At 33.0% G+C, this 20,265-nt stretch overlaps 3 protein-coding genes across 7 annotated transcripts; all 3 read left to right on the top strand.

Moving 5' to 3' along the window:
* The first annotated feature begins 2,328 nt into the window (after window positions 1–2,328).
* On the top strand, window positions 2,329–7,284 carry LOC133293669 (probable protein S-acyltransferase 14). Of its 3 annotated transcripts, none has more exons than XM_061492267.1 (8): window positions 2,329–2,362; window positions 2,626–2,933; window positions 3,051–3,234; window positions 3,363–3,454; window positions 4,848–4,971; window positions 5,056–5,141; window positions 5,241–5,306; window positions 6,789–7,284. In XM_061492267.1, exons 2-8 carry the CDS (start codon window positions 2,718–2,720, stop codon window positions 6,915–6,917), a joined length of 897 nt encoding a protein of 298 aa, XP_061348251.1. In that variant the 5' UTR covers window positions 2,329–2,362; window positions 2,626–2,717; the 3' UTR covers window positions 6,918–7,284. The 3 variants fall into 3 exon arrangements, with proteins under 3 accessions (XP_061348251.1, XP_061348249.1, XP_061348250.1); XM_061492265.1 differs by having other exon boundaries at window positions 2,336–2,362; window positions 3,051–3,276; XM_061492266.1 differs by lacking the exon at window positions 2,329–2,362 and having other exon boundaries at window positions 2,597–2,933; window positions 3,051–3,276.
* A 2,177-nt stretch (window positions 7,285–9,461) lies between these two features.
* Window positions 9,462–13,563, top strand: LOC133293659 (uncharacterized). 3 transcript variants are annotated; one of them, XM_061492250.1, is made up of 8 exons: window positions 9,462–9,618; window positions 9,761–9,820; window positions 10,691–11,121; window positions 11,242–11,411; window positions 11,498–11,578; window positions 11,721–11,796; window positions 11,903–11,977; window positions 13,144–13,563. In XM_061492250.1, the coding sequence occupies exons 3-8, from the start codon at window positions 10,716–10,718 to the stop codon at window positions 13,335–13,337; spliced, it is 1,002 nt and encodes a 333-aa protein (XP_061348234.1). In that variant the 5' UTR covers window positions 9,462–9,618; window positions 9,761–9,820; window positions 10,691–10,715; the 3' UTR covers window positions 13,338–13,563. The 3 variants fall into 3 exon arrangements, with proteins under 3 accessions (XP_061348234.1, XP_061348235.1, XP_061348233.1); XM_061492251.1 differs by having other exon boundaries at window positions 9,761–9,774; XM_061492249.1 differs by lacking the exon at window positions 9,761–9,820.
* A 2,745-nt stretch (window positions 13,564–16,308) lies between these two features.
* LOC133293676 (uncharacterized) lies at window positions 16,309–19,961 on the top strand. The gene is made up of 8 exons (XM_061492278.1): window positions 16,309–16,691; window positions 16,792–16,851; window positions 16,993–17,075; window positions 17,344–17,408; window positions 17,502–17,535; window positions 18,967–19,037; window positions 19,228–19,358; window positions 19,460–19,961. Exons 1-7 carry the CDS (start codon window positions 16,310–16,312, stop codon window positions 19,316–19,318), a joined length of 786 nt encoding a protein of 261 aa, XP_061348262.1. The 5' UTR covers window position 16,309; the 3' UTR covers window positions 19,319–19,358; window positions 19,460–19,961.
* The last annotated feature ends 304 nt before the right edge of the window (window positions 19,962–20,265 follow it).

Consider the following 20,265-nt stretch of genomic DNA (forward strand, 5'->3'; position numbering starts at 1 on the left):
CGAAAATTTCGTGTCGGGTCCGGGTTGGGTTGGTGGGTCGTGTCATAAATTGCCACCCCTACCGGTCACCATATTCAATTCATTTACATCTAACTTTCTGGAACCATAAAGTTTCCTCTTGGTGAAGAACCATATTAAGCTTATTTTGAATGACTTTTTTCCAAATTAGATAAATCCTCATCTGGCAGATTGAGGGGATTCAACTCAGTCTCATAGAGTTTTTTCATCAAAAATCTTTCCTAACCTTAATGCAACCATATAAAGTGATTGCATGAAGCTTATGTTACAAAAGAACAAAAATAAAGCAACGCTATAGCAATATAATATGCATATAGAACGAGTGACTATATCTGTTTGAGAATAATGAAAATAAAGCAATGGAATACATAGCCACAGAACATGCATAGAGTGAGTGACTGTGAGAAGCCCCCATTTCATAAGAATGAAAATGGGACTGAAATAGGATGCTTTCAATAGAGCAACCATCAACAGCGTGATTTTGCATCATCGATTTATGCATGTATGGCATGATTCAAAGCCATCTCTCGTTCATCACATGATGTGACTGACGGCCGCGACTGATGATTGATTCGCGAAAGGTAAGAACCGGTTCGAAACGTTTGGGTTTTGAAAATTGGAAGAAAGCAACGGATAGTCACATGGGCATTTTGGACAAAAAAATTAAAAAAATAATTTTTATTTACCGAACATGCCAGACGACGGTGTGCGTGTGTGGTGGACCTAAGTCCAACCTAGCTCCTCTCCCCTCCACAAAATATGTATTGCCTCAAGGGGCAATTTAAGAGTGTGAGGTGGGAGCTTATAAACTTTCTCACCTCTTATTAGTTGTCCAATGTGAGACTTCTTAAACCCATACACCCTTTTAACTTCCTTTTTCTTTTTTCTTCTTTAACCCACTTCTTATTCATAACCAATAGATTATCTATACCATTTCTATATATAAATTCCAACAAACACAACCTCTTTCTTCTTCCCTTCATTGACATTCGCTTGCTTTTTTTTTTTTTTTATACAGGGAAGAGCACATTCGCTTGCTACCATTGCAGATGGCCTCCCCTAGAAGAATTTTATCATAAATATAATTACAGATCAATTAATTAAATGATATATTACTGGTTTTTAATTCTTCTGTCTGCCTTTATCTTCTCGAATAACATTCAAAATAATTATTGAAAGTGATATCATCAAAATTGCTAGATGATAATCTCAACATATTTAAGTTATTTCTAGAAGAAATTTAATAATTCTACAATAAATAATAGAGTCAAATATTCATCTTTAAGTACATCATATTTCAAGCATAATTGTTTTATGAGTTGTAAAAGTAAAGAAATCGAAGCTAAAACTACACAGGTACACGTGCTATCAGAGCTGTTGTCCAAAACATGTGTGTGCAAATTACAATACGAATCAATTACGTAATATATATTGTATTTACATAATCTGCATTGGTTGGAGGATTCAATAGCATTGCATTACACTAGGAGTAGAGAGATAGGAGAACTAACAAGAATATTTGTTGTTTTAATTATTTTCCTGTTCATCGCGTATAATTATGCAATAGCATTTATTTATTTTTTTACTAAATTTAACATTAGAAGTCACTAAATAATTCCAAATTTAATTAAGGAAAATGTATCTATTATATAACCGGAAGAAAATTTGTTTTCCTGGAGAAACAAAAAAATGTGAGGTTCACAGTTCCTTTTTTTTTTTTCTTCTCTCACCTTATTTTCTCTCTCTTTTTTTATATGTTTGCGGGACGAAATAATGTTTTTCTTGTAACATTATATATGTATAACCCTTTAATTAAATCCAAAATCACAACAATTATTAAGTTATAACACTGCTCCAAACATATAATGAGTAAAAAGGGCTTCAATGTTGGCAGCAGCATCTTTATAATTTGATGCTTATTATCAATTTGAATTGAATGGCATTTGTACTATTCTTTATAACTTCATTTATTAAAATCTTTATGACTTGTGCTTGATAACAACTTTTTGAATTATTGGTGGCCCAAATTAATCATTCACGTATATCTAGCAAGTATGATACCAAAAACGAAATTGTGTCGTTAGTCTAATGGGATTAAATATTTGGCAATTCAGGCGTAACCATATTTGTCAGAATTTCACCCTTATGTGCCACGTCCGTGTCCGTTTCTATTCTTAAATATTTTTTTTGGGGTACATTTCTATTCTTAAATAATAATAATATAAAAGTGGGATAGGGTAAAATAAAATAAAGCATTGAAGTCTTGTCTGTCTTGAAAGAGCGCTTCCTCATACTCGATAAATGACATTGGATGATTACATACAGAGAGAAGAAGCAATAAAAGGTGCCAGCAATTGCGTTGAAGTCTATTAATTGTTTCCATACGGATACGGATATTTCTTAATTTTTTTTATGGAGTTTATTTTTTTCATCTTGCATGATAATTAAATTCTTATATTGTGACATAATTAACAGTGGATTTCATATTTATTAAAAAAAAAAAAACTTTAGACTCAAATAAAAGGATCATAATATTAGAATATTGAATTCTGGAGAAAATATTTTTCTTTTTTTATTATGATTATTATTTATCTATCTTCACACCAGGTAGCACAGAACATGTGTGGGGAACGGAACTCCCAGATAAACACATGAAAAATTGAATTGATTTTTGATGTTTGGGATTGTGGACTCGTAGAATGGACAGATCCAGAGGAACCGTGATGATGGCGTTGAACGTTTTCAGGTTATGTACGAGGCTGCGCATCCTCGGTTCCGTCATGATGGTCATCGTCCTTAGCCTTGTCGGATTCACCTATCACGTCCTCGTACTCGCTAATTACGGACCCGGTCTCTTCCACGGTGGCATTCGTTCCTTAACCGCTCTTTCCGTCCTCCTCCTTTTCCATGCTCTGGTTCGTACGAACATAAATACACACACACACAACTATTAGGTTGTTTAATGTTGGAATCGGTATTGAATTAACTAAAAACCATGACATATAATTTCAGTTAGTTAATTGCCTATGTAGCTGGTGATGCTATTATGGTGCTACTTTTCTGTTGTTTTTACGGATCCTGGGCGTGTGCCTTCAAATTGGATGCCTACAATTGATGACGAGAGCGGTGATGCGGATCCACTGGTGGAGTCCTCAGGTTTAGCTTCAAATGGTTTGAATGAACCGGAATATCGGAGAATACGGTACTGTCGAAAGTGTAACCACTTTAAACCTCCTCGTTCCCATCACTGTTCTGTTTGTGAGTTCTTTTTCTGTGACTGAAACGTTTATGTGTTTGGTTATGGGTGGTGTGGAACGTTAACTAACAGTGGCATTGGTTTTTAGGTGGGAGGTGCGTTCTCAAAATGGACCATCATTGCATTTGGGTTGTAAATTGTGTTGGTGCTTTGAACTACAAGTATTTTCTTCTTTTCTTGGTATGTAAACCGTATCTTGGAAAGCCAACTCGCCTTTTGATTGATACATTTACTGTGATATGTGTATGATTTGGTGCTGTCTAGCTTCCTTAGCTCATTATTTTCTTCATCTACTTGTTTTATAGTATTGGGGGTTTATATTTTCAATATCCTTCATTACTTTAAAGAAAAGTAAATAAAAGATCAAGTATGAAGGATTCAGTTTTAAATAATAAATGAAGCTGAGTTGCAGACAAGGAATCTTGTAAACTTTCTAAGAAACTCAAATAATGAGGGATAGAACCAGCCCAAAAGAAATGAAAGTAATGCTGTCATGACCGCATCCAAAGCCATAGTATCCTCACATCACATTTGAAAGGACTTTGACAAAGAAATCAAAGAATTTTAATATGGATTTTCCAAGATAGCTAGGGTAAAGGAGGAGGGTTGGCGTCAGGTGTAGTGAGTTGGCCATAAAAAAAATGTTATATTTATGAGATGAACCCTTATGATTTAAGAAGTCAAAGTAGCAAAAATTAAGATTGTCAAAGATGACAGAAAAACAAGGACTGATTCATCAAACATGACCTTAAGAATATCTCCCATATGGGATGTGGCGCCTCACTGCATAACATGTGTATGATCTCAGAATCACCAAACCTTTCTTCTATCACTTCCTTAAAATTAAGGGAGAGCTTCCTATCTTGGGTGGTTTAATTCTTCCTCTTCTTGGCACCAAAGTAAAAAAAGAAAGATGAATTAAATCTGTAAAGAAACAAATCAACTTAAAAGCTTAAGCTATTGGGTGATGCTACATTAATGGGTTATATATATCTCTGACACGCCCCTCACACGAAAGTCTATTGGGCATAAAGGGTGGATAATGCATCAGGCCCAGCTTACCTGTGCTAAAAAATTCCACAAGAGAAAGTGGGGGGGGGGGGTGAGGATTGAATCCGGGACATGAGAATCTGATACCATGTAAAGAACCAAATCAACCCAAAAACTTAAGCTATTGGGTGAGGCTACATTAATAATTTTTATATATCTCTAAGAAAATCAATTAATAGGTAACTTTTTGCCAACAAGTACATGATTAAGTTAATACTTTTTGATTTAGTACAAAGTCAATACTCAATTCAATATTCAATAAAAAATGCCACTGTTTTGATATGCTTCTTTCTTCTTGTCTCTTTAGTATTGGAGGCTGAAGGTGGGGGTTGTTACTCGAGAAAAGTGCCTTAATAACATTTTCAATAACTTGTTATTTATTACTTGGTTAGTCTGCTTGTCCTGTCTCATCTAATCACCATATTTCCTTCTGGTATAATCACTGCGGAATATATGAAGAGAAATGACTATAGTACTGGAAGAGATATTAAGTAAACACCTTTACTATGTACTTTTTCTGCAGTTTTACACATTTCTTGAGACAACTCTTGTCACTTTATCATTATTGCCATATTTTATGGCATTCTTTACCGATGAAGAGATTTCCGGACCATCAACAAACCTTGCAGTGTCTTTTATTGCATTTGGTGAGTTCTTGAAATGTTGTTTCTAATTAATTTATTGTTTATATTCTTAACTTATTCATAACCTTTATTGTTCTATGCATGCAGTTTTGAACTTGGCTTTTGTATTGAGTATTTTGGGCTTTATGATTATGCACATTTCATTTGTGACATCTAATACTACCACCATTGAGGTGACTTTGTTTCTTTAAGTTTGAGTTTTTTCCCCATTCAGTTGGCTGTGCCTTCAATATCTAGTATAATTCTGAACTTTTAAATATGGAATTTATCAGGCATATGAGAGAAAAGCCACTCCCAAATGGCATTATGACCTAGGTTGGAGGAAAAATTATGAACAGGTGACATCTATTTTCCCTCGTATAATGTGTTTCCATGACAGCCTTTCATTAACATTATGCTACTACTTGAATTTATTATTTTTATCTTCAATTTAGGATAATAAGCAAACTTTTTTTTTGGAAATATTCCAATCGGTTTATTGCTTCGCAACTAATCTGAAGCAAAAATGTGATTACAGAAATGTACCAGATAGTCTTGGAACACTAAAATTCATCGTGTTGATCCCCTTGCTCTTAGAGCCTAATGTTATGTCACAATGAGCTTCAAACCTTAATACATTAATCATACCATTGTCCATATTACGATAGTGGAAGCATGATTGGAATACGAATTTTCACCTAAAATGGGCTGTTTTCATTTTAAATTAGCCTAAGTACCGCAGGTAATAAATTTTTTGAATTTTTGTTGCTATGTACTGTGTTGGTAGCTGATGTGCTATACATCTTTAGCTTTTTTGGTAGAAATAGAAATTGATTGTGCCAAAAATGATAGTGCATCCTTCCATAGTTTGTTCCTTCCATACCAGTACTCTAATTTGATGCAGGATGAAGTGGTCGTTATAATTATATTCGGGCTGAAATGCAAGGAACCCCTTCAACGATAGGTTAATCATAGAAAACCTTTTGAGGTTCAAAACTCAGCAACTCAACTCTTTGAACTTACCAAACCATGTATATTGAGGGGAATTTTCCTCATGCACGAGGGGTTAAATTTACATTGTATGGTTTGGTAATATTATGGGGTCAAGTTGCCGAGTTTTGAACCATGTAGTTTTCTGCGTTGACCTATATTAGTATTGATATTGTTTATGCTATTGTAACATCCTTATTTTAATTTTATCTATAAAAGGGCTTTTGATGGCTGTAAGGGGATTATAATTTTCTTAACCCCTTAATGACATTAGTATTCTACATTCCCTGGTTTTAAGCAAAGACCAGCCCTCTTAGGCTGTGTTTTTTTTTATTACAATGCCCATCTTTTTCTCTCCCTATTTCCCTTGAGTGTGCTAAAGATTATTCTTCCCTCTCTTTTTTTTACAGAAAAAAAAAGCCTAAATTTGAGTTCTATAGATTTAATAGTTCTTTTATTCTATGCATAGCATCCTATGTATCTAATAAAACAGTTAAAATAGGTGGTCTTGTGGTGAGGGGCTTAGGTAGTTTAGATGAGGTTATAGGTTGAAATGTGAGTATCACCATTGTATAAGAAAAAAAAAAACAGTTAATGCTTATTCAGGACAATGATTTATTATAAATTGTTGGTTTGTATCCCAAAAAAAAGAAAATGGTAGATTGGTTTAACTTAAACAATAAAAGAATTTGTGTAGGAGGTGATGGATGATATGCCAATATTAGATATATAATCTACAGCTACTAGGTGCATTAAGCCGTTTATAATAAATTATTAGTCAGTTTGATGCATTATTCAGAAACTAAGTTTAAAGGCATCTTTTGTCATGATGATGGATATATCTTTCTCAGGTATTTGGCACCGATAAAAGGTACTGGTTCATTCCTGCATATTCAGAAGAGGATTTAAGGCGAATTCCAGCATTACAGGGTCTTGAGTTTCCAATAGAGCCAGATGTAGAAGCGCTCCAGCAGTTATAACAGCAATATATTATTTGCGATGGCCGAACATCCAGTAGGCATTTTCATGCTAAAGTTTTTGAGCAAGTAGTATGCTGACTATAAGCGAGCATGAAAATGAGATAAAGACATATAGTTGTTGGATGGAAATAGATTCTCTCCCGTTAAAATTTCAACAACCTTGTCATCTCAAAATTTGGGAATGAATTTTTTAATGTTAAAATTTCTTCATAACTTCTTTATAGGAAAATTTTGTCTTTATCTCTTTTTATATTTCACTCGTAAATCGGCTAACTGGATGGACAGTCATTACAATGAACTGGCGGTGATGATCATTTAATCATTTTGTTGTGGATACCTGTCTTCTGGCTTCTACTATGGGTATGAAATTTATTTAGCGTATATTAGGCAAATCTTGATGTACAAAACTTTTCGAATTGTGAGTAAGTCAATTGTACATGATATTTTTACAAAAGAGATTATTTCTGAGATCGAACCCATGACTTTCTGATTACATACATTTGAAAATTAGAATACATCAGTTTTGAGGGATGTTATTAAACTCGGACGGGTGATCGACTCGGTCGGAGTATCGGGTTAGTGGATCACTGGTTCAACCAGTGGGTCACTGGTTCAACCGCATGAACCGGATATATATATATATATATATATATATAAATTTATATTTTATACTCAATTATATAAAAAATATTTTAAATAATGCAAGTGAACCAAGAACCAAATGTAGTTTAGTGGTAAAGACTATAATTTATATCTTCATAATAAGGGTATGATTTCCCTAAATGCTATTTTGAAATAATTCTATTAAGTGATGCATATTAACCAACAAACAAACTCAGCCTAGTGGTAAGTTGTTGTTGGGCATTTTTATGAGACTCGAGTTCAAATTCCAGCAGTTCCAACAATGGAAATATTTTTTTCAAAATCGATTTGCCAGGTCACCGGTTGAACCGCGGTTCTTGACCGATTCGTCGAGTTGATACCAGGTCGATTGCATGTCCGGTCCATTGACCGGCCGGGCCAATCCGGTTTTAACAACACTGGTTTTGAGTTATCATGTATATAAAATGGTTGCTTTTCCTTCCCAAATCATATGGACTATAAGGATGTATTCAGTCTACATTAGTGAGGTCTTTACTTTTTAGTGTATTTTCCGATAACTGTTAAAAGCCATAAGAATGTTTCATACACTTGGTGAGGGGAAGATTTGAAAAAAATAAAATAAAAAATTACACGGTAAATTTAGCCCTAAGAAAACAATAAGTGAAATCACCAATCACTATGTCAGTGTAAATAACTCAATTTTGTATCATTTTAAATAAAACAATTGTATTTTGGTATATATTTGTTGGCCTTTTACATTTTCTAGACCAACAAATATAAGGTCGTTTCACTTAAAGTATCATTAAAATTACAAATATTTTTTCCTAAATTTAATATTTATTTGTGTATTCAATTGTAGTATGTTTTCTTCTAGGTAAAAGTGTTTGTTTTTTAAAGAAAATAATATTATATTCTTTTAAGTGAAATTCAATATTTCACTATAACATTTAGCTAATTTAAAAAAAAATAAAGAACCAATTCTGATAAAAAAAAGATACTATAATAAAATACTATATTTTCATTTAAAAGAACATAATGTTATATTTTTTAAAAAGATAAATATTTTTCTCATTATTTTAATAAAAGATATTAATTTAATTGATTGATAGTTTTATGATATATATTTATGAGAAAAATATCTATCCTTTTAAAGGACATAGAATTATATTATTTTTCTCAAAATTATTATATTTTACAGTAAGAGAAATAATTACACAATAAAATTTTTGGTGGGAAATAGTGAAAGGTTATTGATAATTTTTTAATATGAATATTAAATAAAACACATTAATTTTAACTAAAATAACATAATTTCTAATTTTCTATGTCATTTAAGAGGACAAATATTTTTCTCTTTATTTATTTAGATTATTAAACATTTGTAAAAAAAAAAAATTGTAGTTACCTTAAGGGGGTATTTGGTTGAAGAGAAATTTTTTGAATACTAGAGAAATGTAATTACTAGAAAAATGGTTGGAAAATGAGTTTGGTAGCAAAATGTAAAAAAAGTTGTTTGGTTGACCGAAATATTACTAGGGAAATTTATTTAAATTTGCAAAATATATGTTCGGGAGAAACTTCGCACCTGTTTTTCACTTCCCCAGTTATCTCAAAATACCACATCTAAAGTGGTATTCTGTAATAGTGAATTTCATCCAAAAATCAACACAAAAATCATTTCCCCATCTATCCCATTTGCCTAGTATTTTTAAAAAAAAACCTGAACCAAACATGGTATTCTTCAATATTCACTTACACTTTTCCATCAATCCCAAAATAATCATTCAACCAAACACTAACTAGTAATATACTCGAGGGGGTTGTATGGTTGGGCCGATTTAGTGATTTTGAATTTGAGAAACAAAGCCCATCGGATATTTGGGTTACATTGGGCATGGTGGCGGTGGGTGATAAATATCTCGTTCTCATGACTCACGACTCACGACTCTTGATGTCTTGTTTATGATAGAGGAGTTCCATTCCCTGACAAGGATTTACGAATAGTCGAAGGAATCTGAACAAATAGCTAACTGTATTTGTTGGTTCCGAATAATTGATCAGGCTTCAAGGATCGTCTCCGTTTTATTGCGCCTCTCAGGTATTGTACTCCTCTCTCTCAACTCTTTTCATTTTAGGGCTTTGAATTTTATTTTTTATTTTTGGTTACCAAGGGCTTTGAATTTTGATTATGTTGATCTCGTTTCCTTTTTTTTTTTTTTCTTTTCTTGGTGGTTTTTCAGTACGTAGGCATTAGGTATCGTATGTTTCATTTCGCCGATCTTCAATTTTACCTCAACTCGGTACTTTGCTGTTTTGTTGATTGATTCTCTATTCGATGTTTGGCGTTTGCTTTGTTGATGCCTTTCTAGGAATTATGATGATGCTACTAGTTTTTTCTCTTTAAAAATGACTAATTTTGTATTCTGTTACATCATCCTAATGCAGTAAGGATTAAATGGAAATGTAAAAGCATTTGTCTACCGAACTTTAAAAGCATTTAATATTTTTTTTTTTTAATTAATTAGGAAGATTATAAGGAGGATACTGTGCAAGAAAAACTAAAATAGGATTACATGAAACTAGAACACCAAAAGATTTAGACTTCCTTACATGATGCTTGATATCTCAAAGGCTGCCGTGTTTGCTTCGGTATTCCTACGAAGTTTGAAGGATCAGATCTCCTCTGCAGTTTACACCACTCCCTTTTCACAACTATTGATGGGACAAGTTGTGGAGCTATTGCTTCTCAACATACCATGAATGTAGAGGTGACCTAGTTAAACTTGTTAACCCCGGTCCCCTTCCCATCATAGGGCCTAAGAGTTAGGCATAAACTGTTACCCACACTAAACAATAATATAGATATCCAAGCTCAAACAAATGGATCACTTAATTAGGCGGACCTATATATTGCACCCCAAATGGATCATGACTTAGCCCGTTTTTATTAAAACAAGAAAAAATAATATAATTGACTGCATCCCACAATAATTATTGTAAAAAATCTAACATACTTGCCCAGTATTAATGGTGTAAGGTATTCCTTAGTACCACCTTCGTTCATTAAAAAAAAAATTTTAATTTCTGTTGAATCCTTCATTACTATTTGTATGGTTTATACATTACTTGTAGTTGTGGTTTAATTATCCTGCATAATCCTGTACCTCTAGTGAATACTGCACTTAGAGAGACAGAATGCAAGGACGCGGAGGTGGCAGGGATCCTTTCTTCGATTTTGGTGACTCTTTTGGTGGTTTTGGAGGCTTTGGTTCAAATGGACCTCCCAGGAGTTTATTTTCAAGTGTTTTTGGGGGAAGGGATCCATTCGACGACCCTTTCTTTACCCGTCCTTTTGGAGGGATGTTTCCGTCTAGTCCCTTTGGTGGTCCTACTGGATTTCCTTTCCCCCCAGATATGCATCCATCTGGGTTTCTTGAGCATCAAGCTCCAGAGCCTAGTAGGCAAAGGGGGCCAATCATTCAGGAATTGAACTCTGATGATGAAAATGAGGACACAACAGAGGAGAAGAAAGGAAATCCAAGAAAGCATAGGAGGTCAAACAATGAACCACTCGTTGAACATCCAGATGATGAACTTGAAGGTAATGTGTGTTTTGCGTTAAGCAGTAGGTGCTTTTGTTTTTTCTCTCTCAAAAGTGGTAGCTTGGTTTTGTTTAGGCTTATTTTTTTTTCTTCTCTTTTTTTTTGGGTTCATATTGCAGGAAAGAAGAGCAAACAATTGCAAGGTAGAAATGAGTATAACAGATTTGGTGCAACTGGGCCTCAGCCTCAAGCTCGCAGCTTCTGCGTCCATAGCTCAACAGTCAGCTATGGTGGTACAAATGGAACATATTACACTTCATCGAGGACAAGGAGGACTGGGAGTGATGGAGTAAGCATTTAGAATGTTGATTAAATGCTAGACTGAATCCCAGATTTGCAGAATGTTATTTTCTGATGACATCTTCGTTGTGTTAGGTGACCTTTGAAGAGAACAAGGAGGCTGATAGTTCCACAGGGAAAGCTTCTCACAATATTTCTAGAGGCATTCATGATAAGGTATTCATACCATTCTCTTTGGTAGCAATATTGTATTAAGTTGATGTGGTTTGGGATAACTTTCACTGTCTATTTTTTTAGTGGTTTTAACTTTGTTCCTTACTAGTTTTATTTTATTTTACTTACATATGATATTTTATAGGGACATTCTCTCTCAAGAAAACTTAGTTCAGATGGTAAGGTGGATACTATGCAGACTTTGCACAATATAAATGAAGGTATGTTATGGATCTGATATTCACTTTTTTGTGATGTGATATGATATCTACATTTCTATACCGTCGTATGTCAGCACCACTAAAGGTTTGGGTTGTGATTTCATAGATGAACTTGCTGGTTTTGAAGAAGAATGGAAAGGAAAGGGTCAAAAGTATTTGCCTGGATGGACCGGGAGTATTGGTGAGTAACCGAGTATCCTTTCTGCTTCTTGAGTATGAGGATGATTAATATCTATATCTTTACAATTTATTAGAGAACATCCAGAGTTTTATGTCAACATTTTTGTCCCAAAACTTTGCAATAGTTTTTTTTTATTGCCATATTTGCTAAATATTGTAATAAATTTGTTGGATTATAAATGTTAATTTACTTGAATAATTAAAATGCAAGGAAATAGAATAATTTTATAGAGCAATGCTATTTATCACAACCATTGTTCACGAAAATCAGTACAAACGAAATGACATGCGTTTTTGCTATTTTGCAGCCTACAATTTTTTTTTTGCTAAAAAAAGAAAACCCATATTACAAGATCAGCTTATGCAGTTTGTGTGTTTTAGTGTACACCCTACATCCTTTTTCCACTCTATTTCTTCCTTTTATATTCATTTTTATTTTTCTTTCAACTATCGCATTATTTCACATGTTTTTTGAATAATTTTTTTTTAACTCAAACACAATAGTGTGCCCCCACTTCTAGCGTGTATATTTGCTTTCACATAGGTGCATTCCGAAGTACATGGTTGTGAATTTGTTATCATGTTATTGGAAATATTTTTTTGTGAACTTTTTATAGCATTCCATAGAAAACTAAAAAAGTTCATGAGTTTGATGGTATTTCTAGCTTGTGCTCTCTATTAGTACAAAGTATGGATGACAGTGGCAGAGATGCACAATGCAGTCAATGGTGTGAAGAGGATGGCTTCAATGTGCCTCTCTTTTTCTTTTCTTTTTTTCTTTTTTTCTTTTTTTGATGGAAGCAGTGGCCTGTTATTAGTACGTTTATTGTATGTCAATTCCCAAGTATAGTTAGTGAACAATAAAATATATGTTGTGGGTAGGCTCCTTTTTGTTCATATAGATCTATTTTATTTTCGAATTTAGTCTTTCGTTGTTATTCATGTTTTTACATGAAGGAAACTAGAAAAAGAAGGCAAAGCCAAAGTTAAAATTCATTGGATGGCACATTAAGTCATATAGTATTATGACATTGCACTAAATAGTAATAATCACTCACGTGATCTCTATTTTTTTGCTAAATATTATGGCTGTTGAGTGAATTTTTTTCTTCAAAAGCAGCATTATGTCATTTGCTTGTCATCTTAAATTTGTGTTTGATGTTTTAGGAGCTAGTCGTGGTGGACAAACTGAGCAGGCCAGGCAGGGAGGTTGGGCACTCCCTTCTTCGGAGGATACTCTTCCTGTGAGAACAACATCTGAATTTAGAGATAAAGTAGGTTCTTCTCGCACACAGGAGAGGGAAAGGACAGATTCAAGGGATAGGAAAGCATACCATCCAGGAGGAAGGGGCAGAAAATAAGGCACCATTGTTGTTGTCGAGTACTCTAGTCCCGTTTCCCCAGCGACTGCGTCATACTCGTTAGTGTTATTACCCGTTAATGTGTTTTTTCTGTCCTTACTCTATACGTATATACGATGATTTTAGTATTGGTGGAAGGATTTGTTCGTTGAAGTCGTTATGGTGATGCTAGGATCTGTGACGTGCACAATTTCATATTATGACCTGATTTTATAATAAAATTAGTAGTTTGTATTTGATGTTTTTAGTTGTTTTCTTGTGAGCATGAGGTGTTTGTCTTGTTCTGTGCAACTTATATGCTGCACTCTATCTAGATGAAGGATTCGCTGATAAAAAATGCGCTTGCACAAGAAAGCTATTACGAGCTGGTGTTGATTTCCTTGAAAGGGCAACTAGAGGGGTGTCCTTAATCAGGTTGGAAACCTGCGAGTGACGCTTACTTGCACGATTTCTAGGTTAATTATTTTGCAAATTATATTACAAAAATCTCTAATTTAAGTTAAAGTGAACCTACATAAATTTAAATGTTGTCACTTTATAGTGTGTCACTCATTTTTCGTTTTGGCTCCTGATAACCATTATTTGAGACGCAATGATTTGTGTTCAGCTAAACATAACATACCTCTATGGCAAAGAAAGATACACGGTGCCAGGTAAGGGTGACTCCGCCCATTTAGATTGGGCTGTAGCATGTTAGTTTGTGTTGGTTCTATTGAGTATATTTTGGTATTTCAGCTTATCTGGGATGATTTAGATGTTTTTTTTATATAATTATTTATGTAACATGTATTTCATAATTTCAAAATATTAATTTTAAATAAAATTATTTAATTGATTTATACTAAAATAATTAAAAATAATTTTTATTTAAAGTAAATAATATTTCATTTAAATTAATATTTCATATAAATTAACTTAGATAAAAATTTATAATTATAAGAATTTTAGAGTTGTGAACCATAGATAAATTGTTAAAAAATATTTTAGTTTAATTTTATTAATTAATTTATGGAAAAATATTTCTTCGATGACCGGAAATAAAGTTATCTCTAGTAAACTCGAAACAACGTCGTTTTGAGATTAAAAAATTAAAAAATTATAATGATAAAAATTAATATAACGCTGTAATATATTGTAATTACAAAAATATTTTAATTTTATCCCTAAATGATATCATTTTAGACTCGCTGAAAATAATTTATCTCCATTGATCGGAGAAATCCGTTAATTTATACATTGTGTCTACTTAAATCATGGAACTTGACTGCAGGACAGTTCTAGAGAAAGAGAGTCAATCACTAATGTGTCTTTTATTCAGTGGTGAATGCTTGAGGTTTCCTAGTTAAATGTTTACAAACTCATTTACCAAAAAAATAAAAAATAAAATTCACAAACTCTAAAATAAAAGAAAATTGTTCTCTCAAAATAAAAATAAAAATCCAATGGCTAGAACTTTGAGCATCCATTGTGTTTCATGGTAAAATCCTTTCTTTAACTATACAAAAAAAAAAAAAAATCATTTTTTTTAAAGTGTTTGGGTTTTCTTTTATAAATTCATGTGATATTATCATTAAGCAATATTTCCTATTAATCAAGTGAATTTTCCATTGGATAGTCCTTCTCATATAAACTTAATAATAAAATCAATGAAAGTTGAGATTACCAAAAAAAAAAAAAAAACAATGAAACTTGAAAGTAAACTGACATTTTGATACTTAAAAAATTTACTGGATTCATAATTTAGCTCACGTCACTTTTTTTCTAAAATTATTTTCTATCGGAGATAATGTGAAATCTGCTTAAATTGTTGGGAAAACTTCGAAAAAACTCTTATAAATTTTTTCATGATCACTTATTCCCTCCTCAAAATTTTTATCATTTATCCTTTTAAAGTTATTTTATCATTCCTCCCCCTGACTTGATTTTTCATCTAAAATTATAAGTAACACTGTTAATCTTTTTATAAAATACCAAAACAAGCCTTTAAAAAAAGCGTTAGTTGATCTTCTTCACTTTGTCAGTCTTTTATGTGTTGTTGACTATTGTGCATTCAAAAGGAACATATGCCATTGAAAGGACACCAAACCAAAAGTGGCTTCTCTCTCTCCGAAAATTGTAATGAATTTTTATCTGAAAATCAAGTTGGATGAACTGAGCAAATCTCAAATGGTTTTATTCATGTGGTGGAAACAAGTCTGAAAATCAAGAAGATCAACTAACGCTTTTGTTTTAAAGGTTAGTTTTGGTATTTTATAAAAAATTTAACAATGTTAACTGTAATTTTGGATGGAAAATAATGTCTGGGGTAAATGATAAAGCAACTTTAAGTAGGGGGTAAATAATAATTTAAAAAAAGAAATAAGTGATTCTGAGAAAATTTATAGAAATTTTTGAAGTTTTTCCAAAATTGTTTTAAAACTAAGGGATAACTAGAATACACTAAGGCGTTTGGTAGTCGATATTTTTCAGGATTCTCGAGAAATTGAATTTTTCTAAATTTTTAATTTTTGGATATTATCGTAAACTGAAAGTTTTTATCATATTTCTGAAAATTGAGATTTTCAGATAAAAATAAATTTCTCTTCTACCGTAAAAGAAAAGGAGAGAATTAGGACAAGGAGAAGGCAGGATAACTTCTCATTGTATCAGCTTGTATGTTGTACATTTTTATAAATTCTCCATACATTGTAAATTATAACAAAAAAGAATTAATAATTCTAAAAAGTTACAATTTGAAATAATATTTATGGGGTTATGGATATCCATATAATTATATTATTTATAACATAATAATTTTAAAATAACATTATACATACAATTAAAATCATAAAACAAAATTACAAACATAATATATTTTTGAAAATAACAAACATAATATATTTTAATCAAATTAAATATCACAAACTCAAAAAACTAACTCGATCAACCAGAACCAGGTTAAAAAATAAAAAAATAAAAAATCAGAGGATGAAATGAGAAAACAAAAGGCCAAAAAGCAAAAGGAGGAAGGGTTCAGGTTATGGTTCATAACTGTTCATAGTTCATGTATGGCAATGACCACTAGAATGGTGGTGAAGGAGATGTTCCATCACTCTTCCACACTCGCCTTTTCTTCGCTTCGTATTGGTGGGCTTTCTCGTCCTTTCCCCTCCTCCTCATCTTACGTGAACGGGGCTCTTCAATTACGGCGTTCGCGTCCCGTCACTGTCTTCACTGCAATTCGATGCGCTTCGTCAGACTCAGATGGTGGCAACAAAGTATCGTCTCGGCTATCACAGGTGCAGCACCTCCTCCAAGAAGCTGAACTCCGAGCTCTCTCCGCTGACAAGGGCCCTGTTCCTAAAATCACCTTGGGTGCATTTTTTCTTCATCAATTTTCTCATTTCTCAAAAAATGGGGGCAAAAAAAAAAAAAAAAAAACCTAATGACTTTTTATTTTTATTTTTAATTTTAGATCATGTTACGGTGAGCTTTGCCAGAAGTGGAGGACCTGGGGGACAGAATGTTAATAAAGGTTGTTTTTTTATTTATTTATGTTCGGTATATCCAGTGACTTGTTATGACTTGTTATGGTGATAATCGGTTTGTTATTCTTTTTATGAGATGCTGGAGCTGATTAGTACTGTTTGTATTGTAATAAATGCTTATTGGACAGTGAACACCAAGGTGGACATGCGCTTCAACGTTAGAAATGCATATTGGCTAAGTGATGGGGTCAGGGAGAAGATTTTGCAAATGGTTTGTCACAACTAATATTTTCTCATCATTGCTTTGGTGCAACATCAAGGGATTAACTGTTTGATTATATAAGCCTTAACCTTGTGTGGCTGTCATTGTTTCTTTGAAGCAAATGATATTGTTATTTTACATCTAATTGTGCATAAATTGCATATTTTATATCCTAACTGTTCAATCTTTTTATCTCACCAATTGTGATTCTACTCTTGGTTTGTTTGAACATCTACATTATCTTTTAGTAGTCTTTAATTATGTTGGTCCTGAGCAGGAGAAAAACCGTATTAACAAAGATGGGGAGCTTGTGATTTCTTCAACTAAAACTAGAACGCAGAAGTTTGTTTCTTCCCTTTTGTCCTATTTGTTGTCTGTTTTCCTTGTGTGCTGCAAGATTGGTTTGCCTTACCATACCATTTTTCTTTTTCTCAGGGGTAACATTGAGGATGCTTTGGCAAAGCTTCAGGTAATATAGGAAAATCTAGTATATAAAATTTCTTTTATCAAAATTTTTAAAAGAATGCTTTAGCATTGGGTGTGATTGTCAAAGATCATTTCTCCATAAATCTTTAAGAGCCTATCTTTTATCATTTCAAAGATCTTTTATCATTTCATGTTTGTGGTTTAGCTAATTTTTTGGGTTTTCAAAATCAATTTTACGATGAGTAGAACTGATTTTAAGATAGGTGTAAATATTTAGCTTTCACAGTGAGCAGAATTGATTGTAGGTGTAGGATCCATAAAATTTTTAAAAACATACTTTTATTCACATTTCAAAAGTGATTCCTACTTTACCATCCAAACAAAATTAATTCTTCCAAACTCACTTTTCAATATTATTCCCAAACACATTAATTTTTTTAACATCAATTCTAACAAAATCTTACAAAATAAAAAAGCTAAACCAAACGATTCCTAAATTCTCCAGTAGTGTTTTTTTTCCTTTGGTCCTTGACAGTTATCATTGCTTGGTACATCTGGAAATGATTATGTTTCCTATATCTCTTCTCCTCCTACCAGAAACATATTTTTTTAAATATATATATATATATATATATATATATATATATATTGGCACCTTCAAATGGAATTATCCTGTTTAAAAGACAGTTTCTGCGAAGTAATGTCTGCTATATATGACCAGCTTTTCCTTTCTGGTAGCTCTGGAGTCTGTTACTTCTTATTCTTCTCTGGTGGTGGGGTTTGGAGGAGTTAATTTGTGGAAAATGTGGTGTTTGTAATAATCCCTTGTCTTGATAGTGAAAAAACTTGTGAGAGAATGCAGCTTAGGACAGTGACTTGGTGATAGACGTCACTCATTCCTTATTTTCTGCATTCTTGTGGTGTATTCGGACATGGCAAGCCAAATTGTAGGATTTTTGGTGCTGACTATTTTTGGGATTCTCTTGAAGTTTGTATAACATCTTCTATGGGAAATGGAATATTTCTTGGGTTCTTATTGTTCTCTTTGCTATTCATTGGTTGCCTTTTCCTTTATTGTTGAGTTGGTTGATTCCCATTTCCTCGTTATAATGAAATCCATGGTGTACGTGTTTGGATCCAGCTAATGATTAATAAGAAGAGAAATAGGGGCATGGTGTGGTGACTATTGTCTCAGCTTTATTCTGGTGTATGTGAAATATATTATATGAGAAATCTTCTTAGCATTCTGATAATTCATTTAAAAAAATATTATTATACGGCATCCATCCTGGTTGGGATCATCTGGGATATGATACGTCTTCTTGGATGTTAGACTTCAGTTATCTAAACCTTTCTTCCCCCTCCCCCCTTTTCAAGAACATAAACTTCGGTTTGTTCACTTCTTTTCTTGTTCCTGAAAAACGACTTCCTCTTAGCAATGGTGTTTTTCTGTTTATTTAATGCGAAAAAATAGGAAATCATTGATGCAGCATCTTATGTCCCACCACCTCCCTCAGAAGAGCAAAAGAAGAAAATTGCAAAGATGTAAGAATATTTATTTTTTATAATTTTTTATTTCTTCAGGTTAAATACAGTTTCTTACTTTGGGTACCATTTTGCTTGTGGCTTCTGTTACATCAGAACTACTTGATGCTTAAGGGCAAGTTACATCAGAACTACTTGATGCTTAAGGGCAAGTTACTGACAACTGCTAATTAAATGTGCACTTTTGTAGGGCTGCTATAGGAGAGCAGAAGCGCCTTAAAAGCAAGAAGGTGCTTTCGGATAAGAAAGCCTTCAGAAGAAGTAAAAATAGTTGGGATTAACACATTATTTTCCAGAATCTCGAAATTTTTTATCATTTTAGTAAGTTAACCGTTATTGGCTACTGGAGATTCATTTATCCATCATGCTATTGTCGATTTCATTATGTCTATTCTCAACTGATGTGTTTTCTGAATCTTTAGGCTGCAGGGCACAGAAGCACTGTCCTCTGATACTACCATAATTGGATACGTACACACATTAGATGAATGGTTGAATATGACCAAGAATTCGAGCTGCATAGCCCAACAGTCTGCCAGCCTGTTGGAAGGATCTCAAATGTGGCTATTGGTAGTTAGCCAAAACTGTAATGTAGCTAGGATTTAAACCAATTCGATCTTTTCAAAAAGAAATACCATAAATTGGTTGAATCTGTAATGTTTCCTTTTTCAGTTTAAGCCCTTTCTTGTGACTTGGCAATTTAGGCCTTTTGCACGTGCCCTGAGAAATAGGTATACATAGACATTGAAGGTCAACAACCCCTGTGGAACATGCTTCATCTTAAAAAATATGTTGATACATGATGCAGCTGCTTGGGCAAAGGATCTTAAATTTTTTTTTTTTTTTTTTTGATAACAAGGATCTTAAATTTTATCCAAGTGATTAGAAGAATAGTACCATTTGTATTACACCCAATTAGTTAAAAATATTCGGTGCTTTCTTAACATATAAATAGCAGATGTCATGTCATTTTCTTATTACTTTGAACCAAATCTCATTTTGGTATTACAATGATTCAGAATGTTGTAACTAAAGTGCGTTTCCGTGGTCTAGGGCCATGAACTGATAGCTCATGTGCTATTACTATTACCCCCTCCATTGTCCCCTCTCTCCTTACTGAAATCCCACCTGGCAAAAGCCAGCTTCCTTATCACTCAGGCAAAAAAAAAAAGCACATGTTAAAGAAATCAAGCCATCAGAGCCTGAGAGGTGGATAGATTGCAAATAT

The sequence above is a fragment of the Gastrolobium bilobum genome, unplaced genomic scaffold (genome assembly GCF_033153095.1).
Source record: "Gastrolobium bilobum isolate Gb01-03AN ecotype WA unplaced genomic scaffold, APGP_CSIRO_Gbil_v1 utg762, whole genome shotgun sequence".
NCBI classification, from domain to species: Eukaryota; Viridiplantae; Streptophyta; class Magnoliopsida; order Fabales; family Fabaceae; genus Gastrolobium; species Gastrolobium bilobum.